At 45.3% G+C, this 19,400-nt stretch overlaps 2 protein-coding genes across 6 annotated transcripts; one reads left to right on the top strand and one right to left on the bottom strand.

The window, feature by feature from the left end:
• Nucleotides 1-356: 356 nt before the first annotated feature.
• il12rb2 (interleukin 12 receptor, beta 2a) lies at nucleotides 357-11,621 on the top strand. 2 transcript variants are annotated; one of them, XM_023794471.2, is made up of 16 exons: nucleotides 357-809; nucleotides 1,235-1,376; nucleotides 1,807-2,070; nucleotides 2,462-2,576; nucleotides 2,727-2,899; nucleotides 3,350-3,492; nucleotides 3,699-3,846; nucleotides 4,644-4,720; nucleotides 5,643-5,850; nucleotides 6,300-6,485; nucleotides 6,693-6,794; nucleotides 7,064-7,213; nucleotides 7,553-7,687; nucleotides 7,917-8,007; nucleotides 9,344-9,410; nucleotides 9,604-11,621. In XM_023794471.2, exons 2-16 carry the CDS (start codon nucleotides 1,310-1,312, stop codon nucleotides 10,057-10,059), a joined length of 2,382 nt encoding a protein of 793 aa, XP_023650239.2. In that variant the 5' UTR covers nucleotides 357-809; nucleotides 1,235-1,309; the 3' UTR covers nucleotides 10,060-11,621. The 2 variants fall into 2 exon arrangements, with proteins under 2 accessions (XP_023650239.2, XP_023650240.2); XM_023794472.2 differs by having other exon boundaries at nucleotides 358-809; nucleotides 3,705-3,846.
• Nucleotides 11,622-12,273: 652 nt separating this feature from the next.
• Nucleotides 12,274-19,006, bottom strand: LOC111834795 (SERPINE1 mRNA-binding protein 1-like). 4 transcript variants are annotated; one of them, XM_023794474.2, is made up of 8 exons: nucleotides 18,631-19,006; nucleotides 16,805-17,003; nucleotides 15,894-16,037; nucleotides 15,722-15,793; nucleotides 15,367-15,441; nucleotides 15,066-15,243; nucleotides 13,694-13,960; nucleotides 12,274-13,593 (listed from the first exon to the last, which is right to left on the bottom strand). In XM_023794474.2, the coding sequence occupies exons 1-8, from the start codon at nucleotides 18,884-18,886 to the stop codon at nucleotides 13,534-13,536; spliced, it is 1,251 nt and encodes a 416-aa protein (XP_023650242.1). In that variant the 5' UTR covers nucleotides 18,887-19,006; the 3' UTR covers nucleotides 12,274-13,533. The 4 variants fall into 4 exon arrangements, with proteins under 4 accessions (XP_023650242.1, XP_023650244.1, XP_023650243.1 ...); XM_023794476.2 differs by having other exon boundaries at nucleotides 15,722-15,790; XM_023794475.2 differs by having other exon boundaries at nucleotides 15,894-16,034.
• Between the last annotated feature and the right edge of the window lie 394 nt (nucleotides 19,007-19,400).

The following is a 19,400-nucleotide window of genomic DNA, read 5'->3' as shown; positions in this document are numbered from 1 at the left end:
CTTTAAAAGGGATACAGCTGATACATATGGCAGAGCTTCCTCCTGTACATGCTGAGTGTATGTCAGATGGCCGCTCTCGGATTGCAATCTGTCAGGGAATAAACTGGTGACCTGCAACTTCTCCACGTGTCAGCTGTGAATCTCTTGACCGGGTGGAGACGGCGTACTCCAACAAACAGCCTTTACCAATTGTGTGAAATAAACAAACAAGAAAAAATAGGCACGACGAACCCATTCCCTTTTCAAATTGGTCTCGTGAAACAGCCTAACATGCACCCTCGATGCTGGGAGACTGTTATGTAGGGTGGGGGTAGAATTAAATAAACCCCACCTCCACCGTCGCGTTTATAGCTGCAGAAAACCCGCGTAAATGGCAGAAAAGCAACGTAACGTTTCATTATAAGGATAAACCCCAAATAAATATTTCGCTTACTAGAGTTTACAGTCAAGGAAGGCGTGCAATGTTAATTTCGGCTTTTCATCACCTACACTGATCTGAAGTGTGCTCTTTGTGTTCACTGGTGTAAACCCCAGTAAAGGGGGAAGCGAGAATAAACGTGCGAGTCACATCTCCAGCGGAGCTGCACTTCCACCTTTCAGCCAGACAGAAAGTGCAGGCTGGCCGACGAAGGGACGCGGGGCTCCCGATGACACCGTAACCTGATCACGCCGCTCATGGCTGGATGAGATCCCCTAGTGTCCCATTACGAATACGGACAAAACCTAATACTCAGGAAGAAAAAAAAGAACGAGAAACGTTCTCACCTAACGCGATGATAACATCTTAGAAACGAAACGCTCCTGGAAAGGTAAGCGAACGCATTGACTTATTGACTTCACTTTACTGATCACAGCCTGCGATCATTTGTTAGTAGTAAAATGGTTTACTACAATATACCTGTGTTGGAGATTCTGTATTGGATAAAAATGTCATAATTAGGCCTATATTCGAAATTATTCGATATAACAAATATATTAATATTTGGTTTTAATTGTGTGCGAGGTATATTAGTAAACAATTCATTAATTCGTTGGTTGAGTACTGTTAGGTTGGGAAATGCATGTATTAAGTTCTCTCCAACAGTACCAATAATACTTTTCTTGGTATGGTACCTTTGGTGTGATCATGTACACTGCGCCCGCCAGTGCCAGCTGTAGATGGAGATGATGTGCGAGACGGATCGTTTTCGGCTTTAACAATCAGAAAGTTACTTCGGCTCCTTATCTTTCATAGCTTTGCACGGCAGCAACATGGACTTTAATCTAAACTGGAGAAAGTAAGGAAAACGTACAAACGTACACTGAACCAATGCTTGGCCACTGGTTTGGTAGTTTCATCAAGTTCATCTGGTTCTGTGGCATACAGACAATAGCAGGTAAATAAAAAATGCATATGTATGTATGAGTGTGTGTGTACTGGTGTATATCTCAATTAATAATGGGTTTAGAGATTTTCTGTAAGCCTAATTAATTCTTGATCTCTAAGAGTCAATAACGCCATTAATGCAGTAAAAGCCCTAATTAAAAATCACTGTAAGATTAAAAAATACTTTACGATGGCATATTAATTTTTTCATTATATCTTTCTTTTTTCCTGATCCTATAAAGTTAAGCCGCAATGTATTTATGATGGGCCACATCACAGTATGTAGCCAACACAGAATGAAACTCCGCTTTTTCGGAAGAGCAAATTAAATTTCACATTTTTCAGGTTTAGGCCTAATAACAACGGAACACTATTAAGCAATGAAGAACATGTCAGAAGATGTATTTTGATTGTCCAAAACCCCTTTCTGTCATTTCTAGCGCAAAAACCATGCGATGCAGTATCGGAACTGGGCCCCTTTGTCCAAATGGGCTCAAGCTTTAAGGTTTACTGCGTCTTTCGCAACGTCGCAAATCACAACTGCAAAAAATCTATCCATCTGAACAAAATCCAGATACATGACTCCTTTGAGCACAATTCCACTGCAATATTTGTAAATATAAATAATATAATGGAGAACAGGACATACACTTGCAAGTGTGCATGCTGTACGGATCCTTGTGGACTCGATCTGCAGGTTGGATGTAAGTAAAGAAGTTTAAATGAAATAAGTTGGAATGCAAATTGACGATACACAATTTAACCCTTTTAAACTGAATATGTAGAATTAAAAATGTAACTTAGATTGTAAAAGGAAAGCATGTCCAAGACGTGAGTATGCTGTTTGAAACAAATCTTAAGGTCTGAAACAGGAGAAAATAATATTTTTGAGCTGATAGGGAAACTAAGTGCTCAACTTATAGGTGGTTTATTAAGTGTCAGGCAGAGAAAACCGCTAAAAAAGTGGTGACTGGAAATTGCTACTAAGCATTGCGAGAGTACAACCTGAAAAACCCGAAGAGCACCATCGTATACACAGCTGGCGTGCGTACGAAACCACAGCATCTAAGAAAGTTGCCTTTGCGTGTTTTATAGATCTACCTGACGTACCTCAGGACGTGTCATGTAGCCTGAGCAGAAACGTCGGAAATATCACGTGTACATGGACGACGGGAAGAAAGACATACCTTAGAACCACGTCGACGTTATGGTGGGTATCCACATTCTGAAGTTATTGAAAAGTGTGACAATGATAACCAGATGTATTGGCACTTTTACATTATGCGTTACTGCCTCTGCCATTTTTGCATTTTATTCCGATTCCACGTATTAACCGAGACGGTGATCTGCTGGCTTCCAGGGTGAGACCGCAGGGCCACAGCAGCGGCGCGCATCCCGTCTCCGTCCCCGGCTTTGACTCCGTCACTTTCCCAGCCTTCGGTGTTTGGCCGCATTACTCCGTGTGGGTCAATGTGTCAAACAAACTGGGCAGCATCTGCTCTCCTCCGCTTAATCTCACCCTCAGTGACATCGGTAGGTGGTGATTGAACACGGAACCTGAACACCATCTCAACATGCATTTAAACAAATAATGAAGAGCGTTTGTCGTCAATTCACATATTTGCCGATTTTATTCAGTGTCAGCGGTCGAGCTATAAAAATAGTTAATGGGGGATGATACATCGGACATCCCCGATGATACAATTTGGCAGAAGGTGGGTCGGGGGTTACTGTGGATTGGACACACGGTCCGAATTAAATTGTTTTGGTCCGGATAATTGAGAATGTAGTGCAGGTTAAGATACGTTTTCTATGAGAATTTAAAAGCAAAAAAGTGACAAAATGACTGCTAGACAAAAAAGTGAGGAAAAAATGAGCCTTCCAAAGAACACGACTGAGTGTATGTCTTAATCACAGATATAAAAGAATAAATAAAATGAAAGAAAGACTCTTGACAATATTATCATTCGTCTGTCTCTTCAGTGAAGCCTTCACCGCCGGACACCATCAGGGTGAGCTGTGCCTCTCGCCAGTGCGTCCTGCACTGGAGCTACGAAGCAGATATACAGCTCCACCAGGTCAAGTACAGGCAGCACCATGGAAACTGGACGATCCGTCCCATAATTGTAAGCACCAAGGTGTTTCGATGAGACATGAAAAAGGCATGGGGCTCTCTTATTTACTAAAGACAGGCCTAAACTGAAAGTAAAATGAGGAACCCTTTATGAAAGCGCAGCTAAATGTTTTTGAGATCCTCTTTCCCACGTGAACTTTTTACACCATTAGATATGGTGTATCTAATATGGTGTATCGAATATGTACTCCCTGGGAGAAACAGGACAGCGCGGCTGGCGGCTGTACCATCTCCGATCTGCAGCCCTACACGGCGTACGACTTCCAGATCAGGAACAGGTTAAGCCCCAGCCAGGGACTGTGGAGCAAATGGAGCGCAGTCATACCCGACAGGACTGATGAAGAAGGTACTTCCCCCCTCGTAATGTTAATGGTGTTTACGAAGCGAACCGCCAAGGGTGGAGAATATCGAGCAAAAAAAAAAAGGATGAATAGAACTGGAGAAAGAAATGGGTAGAGATTTGCAAAATATAGAGATTTTAGAATCAAATAATGATGTTTATTTAATAGGCCTACCTCTAGTGGTTTAAATTAAGGGGTGGCTTTGCCTGGCATCAAACACGGTAGCTTTGTCCGCTCGCACCTCTGGGGTATCGCCCGGCAGCTGGGAGCGCAGCCTACAAAGCGCGAGGCATTTAGCGGGCCGACCGCCGCTGGCATTAATGACGGTGGCAAATTGTCTCGTACATGCCCCCCCCCAGCCAGCACGTGCATCGCCCCCAGCGCATGCAGGATCGGCGCTGTTGGGCTTTCGGGGGAAGAGCAGGGGGGTCTGACTGACTGCAGCGTGAGCGCACCGCAGCCCAACTCTCCTTTCGTTATAACGTCTTACCCAAGCCGGCATTTTGGGTTGTGTGGGCTGGAGCCTTTGTTTTTACACCTTGCTGCGGGTGATAAAATTAACTTAGTACAGAATTGCATAATTGGTATAACTTATGCATATTTTTTTCTTCTTAAGCTTTTTCTGTCTCTTGTGAATTTTGTTAGAGGCAGAGTCACCTGCGTTGCTAAAAGTCCGTGCTACCCAAGCGTGTTTTTTCAGCCGTGGGAGAAAAGGTCTGCGGCCGTGTGTGTGTGAAGGGGAGGTTATGGGTTTTTTATGCAGAAGACAGTGGTGTGATTTCAGTATTTCTGCCCGTTGCAGCGCCGATTCGTTTAGATGTCTGGTATATTGAGGAATCTTTCAGTTCTGGAGAGAAGTCACTCACAGTGCTCTGGAAGGCAAGTATTTCTCAGTCCGACCTGTCACATGTCTAGTTAATACATGCAAAACGGACATCTGATCCCCAGCAAATTTACTTGCTAATTACAGACAGGCGCACATGTCAATCTATGGAAAAAATGTGCAAAGACGTTCATAAACACTACTCTACTCGAAAATGTGCAAAAATGTTCATCAATGTATAAAAAATGCTTTTCACATCTAGGAATGCAGTACTTAACAGCACAATAGCTTTTAACAATGAAACTGAAAAATTCAGGTTGGAAAAAATGTAGATTATTACTGTCACTGACACATCGACAAGACTGCAGAGGGGAAATACCAAAAAGAAAAAAAACAAAAACAAAAAACAAGTGATTTTTATAATGGTAAATGTCAGACGGCTTGAGATGTCTTCTGTAGTTCACTCTTTAACCCCATATATGTAACAGCTTTGTCATCCATCATGTGTGATAATGAAACCAGCAGCAGTTTCAGTGTACCCTCAAAGAAAGAAATGAAGTTCTATTTAAAAGAAATGAAGAAGTCAGGCCCCCCTAGCCACCACCCCCCCCCCCCCCCCCATTAGGGATTCACTATGCTTTTCTTAGAGATCAGTGTTTCCCAATCTGGTCCTTGGGGACCCGCAGTCAGTTCACGTTTTTAATGGAGCTGGGAGGGAGCAAAAATGTGGGTTGTTGGGCAGGGAGTTTGTAGGGAGCAAAAACATGGACCGAGTTTGGGTTCCCGAGGACTGGATTGGGAAACGCCGGTCTAGAGAACCAGCTGTCCAGCTGACCAGATTCTTAAGTTCTTTATGAATATTATCTATTATCTATAATTACCTTATTTTTGTTACTGTATTTTTGATGTAACTTGTCAACGCAAAGCTCTCGGCAACCAGTTCTTTGCATTTAGAATCATTCTGGGGCACGTTTGCAGGAGCTCAGCGAATCAGAAGCCAGAGGGAGGATTCTGGGATACAAGCTGAAGGTCGAAGGTTTCTCAGCGAGGGGGGTCAGAGAATACAACACCCCCAGCAACCAGACCAGAGTGAGAGTCACCTGCTCCTCCTGCACCATCTCCGTGACTGCCTTCAACTCCAAAGGTCACTCCCCCCCAGCCCTTATTAACATCCCTCAGCAGCGAGGTAATGGCTCATTATGTGACTGTTGCCACGTTGCCGTTTGGCCTTGAATTCGGTTTAACTCATCGAAATGGGGGATAGGGGGATGGAATAAATATGTGAAAATGTTGTCTGAATACCAGATTGATTGGTCAAGCAAGAATTCTGTATTTCTTTCTGGTTTAGGTTTGACCTTTCACCCCTCATTTGTGTGTGAGCTTAGTGCCGCAGCCCCTGTGAGTGTAGAACTCCCTACACTCAATATAAAATAAAGACGTCCTTCATTTAGGAGATGCTGAAGCAGCATAGTTTGAAGCTACCAAGTTATCTAGCTATGATATTCTGACTTTACTCACTAGCTATTTTTTTTTGTTTTCGAAACATCTGAAGGGGGGGGGGGGCAAAGTGATTTTCTGAGTGGGATCCCAGGAGCGGTAAACCTGGCCCTGATCATCTGCCATGTTCCTTCCCAGCTGATCCCCCTCAGAATGTGGTCTGCCAGCCCCTCAGTGATCACAGCATTGCCATCTCCTGGCAGACACCTGCTACTACAGAAACAGTGAAAGGTTATTTAGTGCAGTGGTTCACTGCTCATCTACGTGGACAGGACCTCCAGTGGAAAAGGGTGGGCCATAATGAGCTTCGCACCAGCATAACAGGTGGGCAAAGCAAAAAAAACTAAGAAATCAATTAAGACATCCAACATTTTCCTGATTACTATAAATTCTGGTCATGTGTTCCTGTTCCTGTTACTGACCTTTAACACGTGTCTTAGTTTGTTTGCTAGTGTTGCTACTGAAGGTTGTATGTACAGCCATGCAGTGACAATTCTGATTCCGATTTTCCCTTTTCACCTACCTCCAAAGACAACATTCAGCCATTTGAATGCTACCGGGGAGCTGTGTTTGCCTTGTATGAGGAAGGGTCCGGCAAGCAGGATTTTATAGATGCACATTCTAGGGAATCAGGTAAGAGACTAGATGTATTACTACTTTCAAAAGCATAGATGTTTGAATTTTTTTCCCACTATAACCCAGTATATCTAAACCCAGTCTTCAGGGATAGTCTACATTTTTGGTCCCTCCCAGCTCCCACAACCATATCATGCAACAGAGAACACCGAATACGCTGGTACAAGTGTGTTAGACCGTCTGCAGGCCCCCCAGGACCGGATTAAAAAACGAGACTGTAACTTACTGAGAAATTGCTTGGGAGTGACATGCTTTACAACACGCAGCTCCGACACTGGGCCCGACCCCGATCACCAAGGTAACGGGTGACAGCGTGACCGTGAGCTGGAGCGGAATCCCACTGGAGCATCAGCGAGGCTGTCTGAAGGACTACATCATTTACCTGAAGAGAGAGGAAGGGGGGGAGAGTCGACACGGTGAGGAACCTGCCATGGCGATGCTCACGAGGCAGTGAGACGCTTCTCAATGTTTGGATGGTTCCCTGTAACATCTAAAGTGGTAAAAGTACTGCCAGTTAATATGCGGGTACTGCCAACATACCCAGTGTGCACTGGACGGAAATTACAATCAAAAATCACCTTTCAGTCCAGCTGAATTATTTTATATAGCAATGATGCAGGGGTTCTAACATTATAGAACATAAAGAAATATGAGTCTGCTTTTATAAATGTAAGGTGTAAACATCCAAAATGTGAACACTGAGATGCAGTTCCAGAAAGCGGGCGGATCTTGTGAGGGAGTGACTTCTGTTCCAGGTCCTGTGAAGGCCACACAGAGGATGTTCAGCATCAGTGGGTTGAAACCTGGAGAGTACAGCCTCTTAATGAGCAGCAGGACGGGTGCTGGAGAAGGTCCAAGAGGAGGTTTGGCGGCCTTTTTGATCTTACAGAGTGAGTACGCATCACGGGTGAAACTACACGCCACACAGGAGCATGCGTGGGCCGCACTAAAGCGTGCCGCTACATGCATAGAAAGTGATCACGATCTCCTTGGTCACCACGGACGTGAGGCAGACGTGGATTTGGCCAGCGTGTGGGCGGAGCAGAAATGCTCCATTCTCACAGTAACAACGGCATTTCTCAAGCTGATTCATGCTCAGTAAAGGTTCTCTCTTTTCAGATGACACAAAGGGTTTCATTATAACTCTGGCGGTTTTACTGTGCTCTTTCCTGCTGCTGGTCATTTACCTGTGTCTCACAAAAGCGAAAAGGTAAACTCCATCACACACATGCCACCATGCTGCAGAGAACAAAAACATAAGAATGTTTTAAAATGTACACGACATTTTCTGTACCCAGCTGTGTTCTGCAGACACATCCTCTCCTGTAGGTCAGCCCCTTTAGAGGGGGCAGCAATGTGAAAATTTGCAAATAGCAGGCCCCCCTAACCTCAACCCATGACAGTTTGCTAGGCAAAACAGTGACATAAAAAGTCTATTAGCAATTTCTAAACAAACATTACTGTACTGTACACTTTGCATGTCAAATGGCTTTATTTCATATGCAGACCTTTTTATATAATAAACAGTCTAAATCATGTCCTTGTATGTACAAAGTTACTACTGTGTGCACTGGGAGCACTGCGTTTTGGATTCATTATTACAAAAGCAAAATTAACGGCACTGAAGTTTATAAGTTACTGATAGAAATGCGAGATTCCACGGTCACAAAGACAGCTAACGTGAATGAGGCTGGTCGCCGAGACAAGCAAAGACTTTTAACATTAAGGATATAGTATGCATTTACACTAACCAACAATATTTATATATTATATGATATTGTGTGGTAAATCCAGTATTGTTTTTGGTTTATCTGTGAGTTTGTGATCTACTTTGCAAAAATATTCCTGTTTTTGGCCAACTTGCACGTAAGCGAAACTGCAAATGTCTGATGCGCAAATGCGAAGGGGTTACTGAATAATCTCCACATATGATAGACAACAAGCTTCTTGTTGAACATTTTATCAAAGAACAAACCCGTGTAATCATTCCCAACAACATCAGAACACAAAGTCAACTAAAACTGTTTCCTAAAACTGCTGACATTCACTCTCATTAGGACACCATTAGCAACTTTGTTACCGAGATAGGAAACCAGCCGGAAACGAATCATGCTGGCGCTGTGGTTAATATGGTCACCTCACACCCGGGTTATTCCCGGCCTTGCGTCCATTGTGTCTGGGACAGGCCCCAGAACAAGTGATATAGAAGATGAATAAATGAATAGTGTAAAGCAGTGTTTCTCAATCCGGTCCTCGGGGACTAATAGTCAGTCCACGTTTTCCCTCCCACCAAGCTCCCTACCAGACAATCCACATTTTTTCTGCTTCCCATCTCTCAGAGGGAGCAAAAACATGGACCGATTGTGGGTCCCCGAGGACCGGATTGGGAAACACTGGTGTAAAGAATAAGACGTCACATTGCCAGAGCCAGTCCAGAAGAAGAGTATAACACTAATGACACTAAACATTATACTAAATCCTTGAATTGTGCGGAAGTTAAACATCCTCTGATTTCAGTCTCACGAAAACCTTGTTGCTTTTTTCAGATTTCTGCCCAAGCCCGTGCCAGATCCAGCCAACAGCAAATGGGCTAAGGAGTGCACAGCCACTAAGGTACCGTCAGAACCTGAAAACGCCTGTGCATTTCAGCCCCGCTGATGTCATACCAGATAGGGTTATTTTATTCTTCATCAGATTGTTTCCATTCACATTGTATTATATAGATAGTAAGAATGGACTGTTTGCACTCTCGTCGCTTTCCTGTGCTTCAGCATAGATGATTTTCTGTGTGGTTCCTCTGCTTTAGGGTGAAATGACGCTGGAGTTGCATCTCAACTGCTCGGCTCTGGACAAAGAACCCCACACCGTGGAGATCGAGGAGATTGAAGAGAAACAGGCTTTGACTGTCATGGAGGAACCTGGTGATTTGTCTGCTCCAGAGGGGAGTTCCAGCGAGATGCCCACGGCACTAGTGACCTGCGCTGTCAACCAGATCAAGCCAGTGTGCTCTTACATCAAAAGTCTTTCCCACGAATCGGATAACTCTGTCCAGACAGAGCTGTCTACAGTCACAGATATAACTGTTGACTATATCTCCTCAAATGGACTGTTGGACATGGACTGCGAGATGCTGGGAGATGATGTGGTGGAAAGCGATTTCTTCCCAAGCTTCCAGAGTCCCTTCTCAGAGCCTTTAGTGTCCTTTGGGGGCAGGTTGACCCTAGACAGTGTGAAGATGGACTGGAATGGACTATTTAACTGAAACCTTCACACAAGTCCTAGCTGAACACACAGACTGCAATTAATAGGTGTATTTATATGTGATAATACACAACCTGCAAAGTTAGGTCCCTTATGCGGGAGAATTCAGAATGCTTGTGTTTTTATTTTAAGTCACCCTGAATTTTTACCTCACATTTGTTTATAAAGCTAATCAAGCTGGCTATAGGATTACCCCCCAACCCCACCCCACAAAAAAAACCCCTCAGGAACAGGATCGGTCTGCATTGCCCGATATCACCCAATGAGAAGTGTGATATTGCACTGATTGGTCTGATAATCAGCCCCACCCATCCTGAGTTTATTTCTTATTGCTGTAGTGTTCACCACCAAACTTTGCATTTCTGCTGGGGCCACCTGCTGGCCAGAAAGTTACTACACTAATTATCACACACTCCTTATTTGGGATATGCAGTACTATGTTTGAACTAGGGCGGCACTGTGCCTCACAGCAAGAAGGTCCTGGGTTCGATCCCGGGTCCTTTCTGTGTGGAGTTTGTACGCTTTCCCCGTTTCCTCACACAGCCCAAAAGCGTTCAGGGTGGGTTGATTGGCGAGTCTAAATTGGCCCTGTAATTGGGCGTGGGGCCTGGGTGACCGCACAGGCCTGGTTCCTGTCTGTGCCCCATGTTCCTGGGATAGGCTCCGGTGACCCCATTAAGTGGTGATGGATGGATGTTTCAGCCAATTAGAATGATTGTGACTTTACTCACTTTTTAAAAAAAAAAACCTCTAATTAGAGGGGGGGGGGGGGCTCCTAATCATCATAACATATATAATAGGGATGCACCGATCCGATACCTATATCGGATGTCGGTCCGATAATGGCTTAAATAGGTGGATCGGATATCGGTAGCATTTCACGCTTGCTATGCCAACAAGTTCCACGGCTGTTTGCAATATCTGCAGGGAGGCAGCAGCACTGCAAAGTACAACACGAGCAACTTAATGAAGCTCCTCCAGAAGCGTCCGGCCAAAGAGTGTGAGGAGCTCAACAAAACAAAACCAGGGGAATGTTTGAAGCAGTTAACGCTACAGGCAGCATTGCAAAGATGCGAGAAACTGCCCTGCAATAGTGTAAAAGCGACAAAAATAACAGAGAAGGTACTTGAACTCGCTTGCAGTTGTAGAAAAAGAGGGATTCTGCTGCCTGATTGAACATTTTGAACCACGATACAATTTAACATCATGGAAATATTTTTCTGAGACCGCTCTACCGGAGCTGTACAAAAAAAAAAGTATGCAAACACGTACCAAAAATGATAAAAGATGTAACAGCGATTAGCTTCACTACTGATATCTGGAGCTCCAATGTCTGCCCATTAGCTTTGAGTTTAACTGCACACTGGTTGGACACGAGATGCGAGCCTCAAAGCGCTGTGTTTTCATTTAATACACTTGCATTGTTGTATACGGCAATTTTAATTCCCGAAGATTCCTGCACCTATTAGTATACTCATAACATTACTTACATTGGCATTAGACCATCTGTTACTTTACTGTTACCAGGCTGTATTATGTTAATAGTAAATAATTCTGCTTGTACATATTTGTGTGTGTATTTTTTACATTGTCTTCCAAAATTAAGTATTTAGATCAAGTATTTAAGCCTGATGTCTTAAATATATATAAATATAATAATCTCCATCTTCTCTGCAAAGTGCGACATACATCTTACTTACTGGTATCGGATCGGTACTCAGGATCGGCCCGACACCCAAAGCCCAGGTACTGGTATTGGAACTGAAAAAGTTCAATCAGTGCATCCCTAATATATACTCAAAAAAATCAGAGATTGAAATGCTGCACTATACTTTAAAAAGTTCAGGAGTGTTATACATGACATGCACACAAACCTGGAAAATGACCTTAAACACGCTTAGCCTGACCAATTTTTTTATATGCAGGGTATGAAACCTGAGTATTTAAGATGACCGCAGCAGAAAGCCTAACGATGATTAAGGCACAGCATCAGATGGAGGAGTTTGGCAAATTGTACAAGCAGAAAAACGGTGAATATAAGAGTGTTCACTTTTATGGAGCATTTAAGATTTCCCAAACTTCCCTAAAATAAAGGTCATAATCCAAGATGACACAAACTCTGAAAAATGCTCAGGCTGAGACAGCAATGCTGCAGACATTTCATCATTAAGAACATTCAAGACATGAAAAATTACGCAACACTAGGCTCCACCAATGGCAGGAATCACCTCTTGGCAGTTTATTGGAACAGGGATGTTTTGCAAAAATGGGTTTCAGTTCCCAGAAACCCAAAGTTGCCTGGACCCAACAGATCTACAGAATGGAAGCGGGCGGGAGAAATCTGTGTGTACATCGCCAGCGACTTTTCAACACTGAACACAAAAGGTACGGCCAGCTTACGGTCATGTCGGAAACATCACCATGGTAGCAGTGTGCACCACAGCGTACAAGCCAATCAGATGTGGATAGCAGGGTTAGAGGTCATGCTAATTGTAGGCACTCGCGCCGTACTGAGAGCAACATGCATTTCTTTCAGAAAAAGTCTTGTTTTGCTGCTGTAGAAATCAGAGAACAACCAAGCTGAAGACCAAGATATGCGTAACAAATCACCCAAGCTTGTATTTCTGACACCAAAGGCTTAAAACAACGTTTAAAATCCAAAACTACCAAACAAAATCACCACAAAAACGCTTAAAATTTAGTGGTCTTCACAATTTCAGTTGCCGAAAAGATGAGTAACTTCAGGAATCAAATCGTTAAAAGACCAATTCGCGCAACTATTCATTTGACGCTGTGAAACAAGGTCTTACGTTGGCCAACGACCAACAGAAGATCTGCCAGAAAGAAAACCAGGACCCACAAAACTCTACACAGGAGACTCATCAGCTATTCTTCATAAACCAAAATTAACTACTTCCCTAGCTTCAGAAACATTTAATCTGTACAAAAAAAATTAAGCAAGTCCTGGATCCGCTCTCAAACAAATACACTAAGCGCCTTTTAACTTTTTTGGTAGAGCTTGTTGGCTGGTAGACAGTCCAATTTTATCAGTTTAAAATAGTACATTTGTAAGGGAAAAACACAAGCAATTAGGACACCATAAACTTATAGTTATAGTCTTCACACCTATATTTGGAAATGCATATTTTCAAGCAGCAATACAAAATAGTATCTGTGAAGAATGCATAATCTCTGGAAACAAAAATCACTGTAAGAAAACAGCCCCCAGCTACCGTGTCTCAAAATACAAAACCTCTAACAATTTGCTTCAGGATAGCAAGAAGTCCATTTTTTTTCCTTTTTAAAACTTAAGTCAGTCCTCAATGTGAAAGGTATGGATGACAGTCTTCCATTATTATGTTTTTTTTTTTCTTTATTATTTGTAGCTGAAGGATCCAATAGCATGCGAGCCTTGCAGAGGAGGAGGAGGAGAGCCCGGAGGGGGCCTTCTGGGGTGGGGCGCCACTGGGTCGCCTTAGGCCAGGGCTGGGAAAGCCTCTGGATCATCCACATTAGGGGCCAATACTCCACTGGGCTGCAGGGACAAAGGAGAGAGAGATAAAACATCAAGGCAGCAGCTCTAAGACAGAAGGACCTCCACCCTTTGTTCTCCATAAAGCTAATCTGGACGGTACCTTCTCAGTGCGGCCTCCACGCGCCACCCTGCCAGCACCAGCAGCAGCAGCGCCGGCAGCACCAGCAGCAGCAGCAGCAGCACCAGCAGCAGCGCCAGCAGCAGCAGCACCGCCGGCCCCCCCGCCTCGGCCCCCCCGCCCGCCACGGGGTCCACCGCGGCCGCGACCAGGGCGGCCCAGGTCTCCGAAGTTGATCTCCAGCTGGGAGGTGATGTCATTGGCCGGCTTCCGGAAGTGGTGATCACCAGCGGCGTCGTCGGTCTGGACCTGAAAACGCGACGTGCCCGTCATTATTCACATCACCATCATTATTCACATCACCATCATTATTCACATCACCATCATTATTCACATCACCATCATTATTCACATCACCGTTACTGTCCTTCAGCACAACACACTGCAGTGCAAGACTGTCATACATCATACGTTTAAGACCACATAACGTTTGATATTTCTCGGTACGTACAAATATATCCTTAGTTATAATTTCTGTATTTAATACCATGTTGATTGTTATGAGTGTATGCATGTAGGCTCTTAGTAAACTAGTGTAAACCACAATGACAAATAATCCTTTGATTATATGTTATTTTAGACCCCAACAAATGATGTTGCACTTTAACGACGAGGCTTCCACAGATACAAAAGATGGAATCGAATAGCTTTGAGACACTGTTGTAAGCAGTCACAACATAAATATACTCTCCTAGAGATGTGATTTTTGTCATAAATATAGATGTGATTTACTTGCATTAAATATTAAGTTACCAGTTTTTATGCCAGTGGAAAACCAACACCTTGAAGTACCAAAAAGGTTCCTGATGCGGTGGAAACACACCATTACTTGCAGCTCCCGACAAATTTCAAACCTGCTGGCCACAACTAGAGCTGGATTTAAAATGAGTAAAGAAGCCCACTCTTCATAAATATATTACAGTTTATGAGCAGCAAGACATACCAACGCACTGTATGACACTTGTTTTGAAATACATCAACATCTATTGTACATTGATTACTATTCATATATCGTTAATTGTTCTTGTTGTAGGGTGTGCCTCAAAGGGTGGACATTCCAATGCACTTGTGCAAAGTCAAACACACCTCGAATTTAAGTCGGGATTACTTCCTAAGCCTGCGACAACACAGCTGCGCCAACAATTCTGAAGAGTTTGAGGCAGTTCATCGCTACAAAGTCTGACGACTTTAGAAATAAGCTACAGGACCCAGGGAAACAAATACACCAAGGCAAGACTGAAACCACAATGGTAGCTCACCAGCCTCCATGTATCTGTGCGAATCAGTGATGCTAACAGAAACTAGCAGAACAGAATGAGTGCACCGAGGGAAGTGCTACGGTAAGCAGACGTACGTCTTCGCTCTTGGACTTGTGCAGCACGTATCCCTTCTTCCACTGGCTGTCAGCGCCCTCATTGGCCTTGCGGATGTTGAATTCGACCTTGGCTCGCTCCTTGTCTTGCATCGCCTTCCACTCATCCAGAGTCATCTCTTTGGGTCCTTCGGGTTTGACCTCCTCAACCTCGTTCTCTCTGGAAACATAAGACAAGCGGTTGGGCAAGCAGAGCAAGCTACCGAAAAGGCCAGAGGGCGTTTTGGATCAGAGAGGCGACTCGCGTGCCGGTTTCACAGGGACATTAGAGGGGGTCACGCACTTGTTTTCGGAGTCAGCAGGGGGGTGTTCCTCGCCTTCACGGGTTTCCTCAGTGGTATTAGATTGATCAAGCTCGCTGCAGAATATAAACAAAAAATGAACCCAAAGACGACTCATTGTATTTTTTTTTCTACATGGGTTGTGGAAAAAACAGTATTAGACAACTGCCTATTCAATCGTTGGCCAATTCAATCGTTGGCCAATAATCCAGTTATGACACCATGCCCCCAGCTTCTTTACCACCAATATACCATGGGGGCAGGTTAGGACTTTGAGATCAGAAGGTTGCTGGGTCAAGTAATTTGCAATTGAGCAAGGGCCTTAACCCCAGCTGCTCCAGTGACTGTCTGACCCACCTTAACTCATCCTTGACAGTGCCCCAGTTATGAGATCCACTCCCGCCACGCTTCTCTTCGGCTTTGAGGCTACTGAAACCAAAGCGAAGGGGGTATTAGGCCGGCCGCGGCTCTGTGAAGCGGGAAGCCCCGCCGGCGCATCTCGCGGACGGCCGGGCAGGCGACGACTTACGTCCGATCGCTGCCGCTGTGCCTGTCGAACTCCCGCTTCCCGCGAGAGTCGAACCCGTCGCCGCGGCCCATGCCACGTCCTCGGCCGCCGCGTCCACCCCGGCCACCACCACGTCCTCGCAGAGGCCTTTCTCCTGCAGGCCTGCTGGGAGAGGCAAGGGGGGGGGAGGGGGGCGGGGGGAGACGCTCAGTACCAGAGAGCACCAAGGCACCGCAAGACCCACCTGGGTACAGAAGACTGCGGTACCAATGCACACAGCTGAGATCGGCAGAAGAGATGCATCACTGCTTGGCTCCTAGGAAACACCCTTAACCCCAAAATTGCCCCAGGATGCGAGATAAAGGTCTAATTCTGCACCTGATCCCTCATTGCGACTCATTCTCACTCGTGTATGTATGCAAGATGGGACATGCAAAAACAAATGAATTCCTAAGTGCACATACAAATAAAGACAATGAAGGACTATAATAAAACATACAGTACTCATAATACATAAGCTTCCAATAGCATTTACAATTTTCCTGAGTGCACAAAATATTACTTCTCCCTCACTGAGGACATCTTCATGTAGCCAATCAGAGACTTTAGGTTCATGGGGGCACGGTACCAACCCCCCCCCCCAGCTTATAGGGCGGACGCTGCAAAACATGCAGCAAAACCTTACAGAGGGGAGAAACCGGTTCACTGAGTGTATAATAAACGTTAAGAAATGTTTGGTTTTGAGGTACAGGGGCCACAGACGACTGACAGTATAAATGTGTCTCGGATCACAGACTAAGTGAGAAGTCAACACCTGAACGTGACCCAGCATTTTACATGGAGCATCAAAACCCAAGGACTGAGATTTCTGTCCTAATCTGTTAACAGAAATAACATGTGAAGCCAGAGAGCATCCAGGCTCAAACACTCACTTATCCACAGAAAACTCCCCCCCCTCAGGCTTGTCTTCGGCAGGCTTGTCGAAACGCCGCTCTCGGGGCGGCCTCCTCTCCGGCCTCCTCTCCCCGGGCCGAGCCTCGCCCTGAGGCCCTGGCTGGGGCCCCTGCTGAGGTCCCGGCTGCCCTGAGTGGGGAGCCTGCTGCTCAGGCCTCCTGCCGACTCTCCTGATGCCTGAAGGGAGAAAAGAAAGATGAGCCGAACCCCAGAGCACAGTCAAATTGGGGATTCAGGCTACAGCGTGTTAATACTCATTTCAGAATTGTGGCAGAAAAACAAAACATACACCAATGGGGGGGGGCCAAGAAAGGAAATTAATATTTTACTACCAAATCAATAAGGAAACTGGCCATGGAATCATGTTGTGGTCTGATAACATTACGCCAGGCGGGAGGTAATCACAGGGTTGCCAACTTTGGTCAGGTGGCTGGAACGGGATTTTCATTTGAGACAAGTCTGCACATGCATTTACATGCATGTAAGAATTTTATTACCTTGTAAAGAGTCTGTAGGGTTCACACACTACACGAATACTTCTGATATATGTATTTTAAGGTTTATAATAGAATAAGAGATTTGCTGTGACATTTCTTGCCTGAGAGGCTGAAAGTGTGAGTGTCACGCACCATGCGTGATAGCTGGCAACCCCGTGTAATCATAATATAAAAGGGGAACGTTAAACTGGCTAAAATAAAACAAAACACAAGGAGATGAGCTAAATATCTCAAATCCTCTTTAAGGTACGGAGCAGTATATGATTTTAAGTTGTCCTGCCCCAAGATCCTCGTGCCCTGAAGGAAACTGGCAGCAGCCGCCATTAGACACGTTACAGGAGTTATGTTGCGCGATCGGGGGGGGGGTTCAGCGGCGGCGACCCCCCCCCCAAAAAAAAGCCTGCAGGAGGTCGCAGGGTGCTCCGAAGACGGGAGCAAGGCGCTAATTCTAGAGTACGGCTATTTAAACAGCCCCGTTCGCCAAAACAGGCTCTATCCAGCTCACGACACATACCAGTAACCCGCTGCGTGCATTTTAAGATGCAGCCAGGTGATTATGGTGATCAGGGTTCGCACGCGCCGCCTTCCGCGCGCCCGGGCCGTGCAGGACTGGCAGCTACAAACGCGTCTGACACGAGCGAACAGGTGCCGCGCACCACGCTTCATTTCGTTCCTGGGCGAACCGGTTCGCGGCCGCCTCACTTCCGCCCCCGAGAAAACTCGTTAGAAATCCATGTGCGACCAATCGCCCTCCCCAGACCAAAGAACTTAAAATAAAGATCGGGCGACACCACAGCACCCACACTCCCACCACGAGGTCCGCCGGATCCCCCGCTTCCCTCCTAAAGTTGTCCTTCGTGGAGGGCCTGCAGGGGGAGGGGGCGTTTGCACACCCCAGCAAAAAATCTGCAATTTTAAAGTCGAGTAGATCACAATTGTGTCGATTCCATATTTAAACCCCCCGGTTCGTCTTTAAAAAAACAAAAAAAATAAAAACAAAGCAAAAATACCAGCAAATAACCGGCAAGGTTTTTTTTGTTCACGAACGAATCACGTCACTTTTTTTTCCCCCAAAACTGAACTAAAAGGCCTAAACCGGCGCCGCACCGCGTGCGACAGAGAAAAGCACTAGTGGATGTGCGCGCTGGGCACGTGCTCGGCGCGGTAGCTGTCGGACTGCATGCACGCGGGTCCACAATAGAAACCATGTTGTTGACCTCATGGGGGGGCGCGTGCGTGCAATAGGCAACATTCTTCGTGATTTTAAGAAACACCATCAACCTCGGATGGGGAAAAAAACATCCTACCTTCTTTTTTCAGAGACACCGGCGGCTGCGTCTCCTCCTTCTTGTCAGCTAGCGGGTTCTTTCTGTCCTTCTGCGATTCCTTCTTCGGCTGCTTTGCGGCCTGAGCGGCGGTCTTGGCGGTACCGGGAGCAGCGCCGTCTTTCCTCTTGCTCTCTGCCTGTTTTAACGCCTCGAACGGGTCGTCCTCGTCGTCAAATAGCTGGTCGAACCGATTGGTGACGACGCAGCCGAAGCCTTCTTGCAGATGTCCGGGCATGATGGCGCCCCTCCGATGGGATTCTCCTCCGATTCTACCGAGGCTAGAAGCGAACTTGTCGCCAGCGACTGCCACAAGATGGCCGGGAAAGAGACTTTGCTTCTCTTCCGGTACGATAAACATCCGGGAACTCGGCTTACGGCCACATAGGAATTGTAGTCCTTTAGGGGAAAGTATTCGGCATACAACCCATCCCTTACCTAAGAGATACTGCAGGGGGTCATTCCATTGGTGCTTTTTCCACAAATACCATTCGTATATTAATGGGAAGACTTATTATCACATCAGTGTGATTAGTTTAAATAAAAAAAATAAAAAAACAACAATGGCGTGTTATCAGGTAAATGACATTTCGAGATTAGCAAACACGTTGAATAAAAAACATCAAAGGTAAATTAAAAAAATAAATGTTGTCATTGAATCTTATTTGTGCATTTTCAGACAAAACACGGGCTTATTGCATGCTTATGAATTTTTTGCGACTTTTGTTGAAACCTTGCTACCGTTAGGCCTA

This window comes from Paramormyrops kingsleyae, chromosome 15, assembly GCF_048594095.1.
Source record: "Paramormyrops kingsleyae isolate MSU_618 chromosome 15, PKINGS_0.4, whole genome shotgun sequence".
Lineage (NCBI taxonomy): Eukaryota > Metazoa > Chordata > Actinopteri > Osteoglossiformes > Mormyridae > Paramormyrops > Paramormyrops kingsleyae.
The sequence above is the reverse complement of the archived record's forward strand: the minus strand, read 5'-3'. Positions and strand labels throughout refer to the sequence as shown.

Excerpts from the sequence above, each read along its gene's own strand:
- il12rb2 (XM_023794471.2), top strand. The coding sequence starts at position 1,310 with ATGCTTGGCCACTGGTTTGGTAGTTTCATCAAGTTCATCTGGTTCTGT. Across the intron at positions 2,071-2,461 it reads ACTCGATCTGCAGGTTGGAT|ATCTACCTGACGTACCTCAG; the intron begins GTAAGTAAAGAA and ends CGTGTTTTATAG. Across the intron at positions 4,721-5,642 it reads CACTCACAGTGCTCTGGAAG|GAGCTCAGCGAATCAGAAGC; the intron begins GCAAGTATTTCT and ends GCACGTTTGCAG.
- LOC111834795 (XM_023794474.2), bottom strand. The coding sequence starts at position 18,886 with ATGCCCGGACATCTGCAAGAAGGCTTCGGCTGCGTCGTCACCAATCGG. Across the intron at positions 15,442-15,721 it reads ACTGTCAAGGATGAGTTAAG|CGAGCTTGATCAATCTAATA; the intron begins GTGGGTCAGACA and ends TATATTCTGCAG. Across the intron at positions 15,244-15,366 it reads CCTGCTGACTCCGAAAACAA|AGAGAACGAGGTTGAGGAGG; the intron begins GTGCGTGACCCC and ends TTATGTTTCCAG.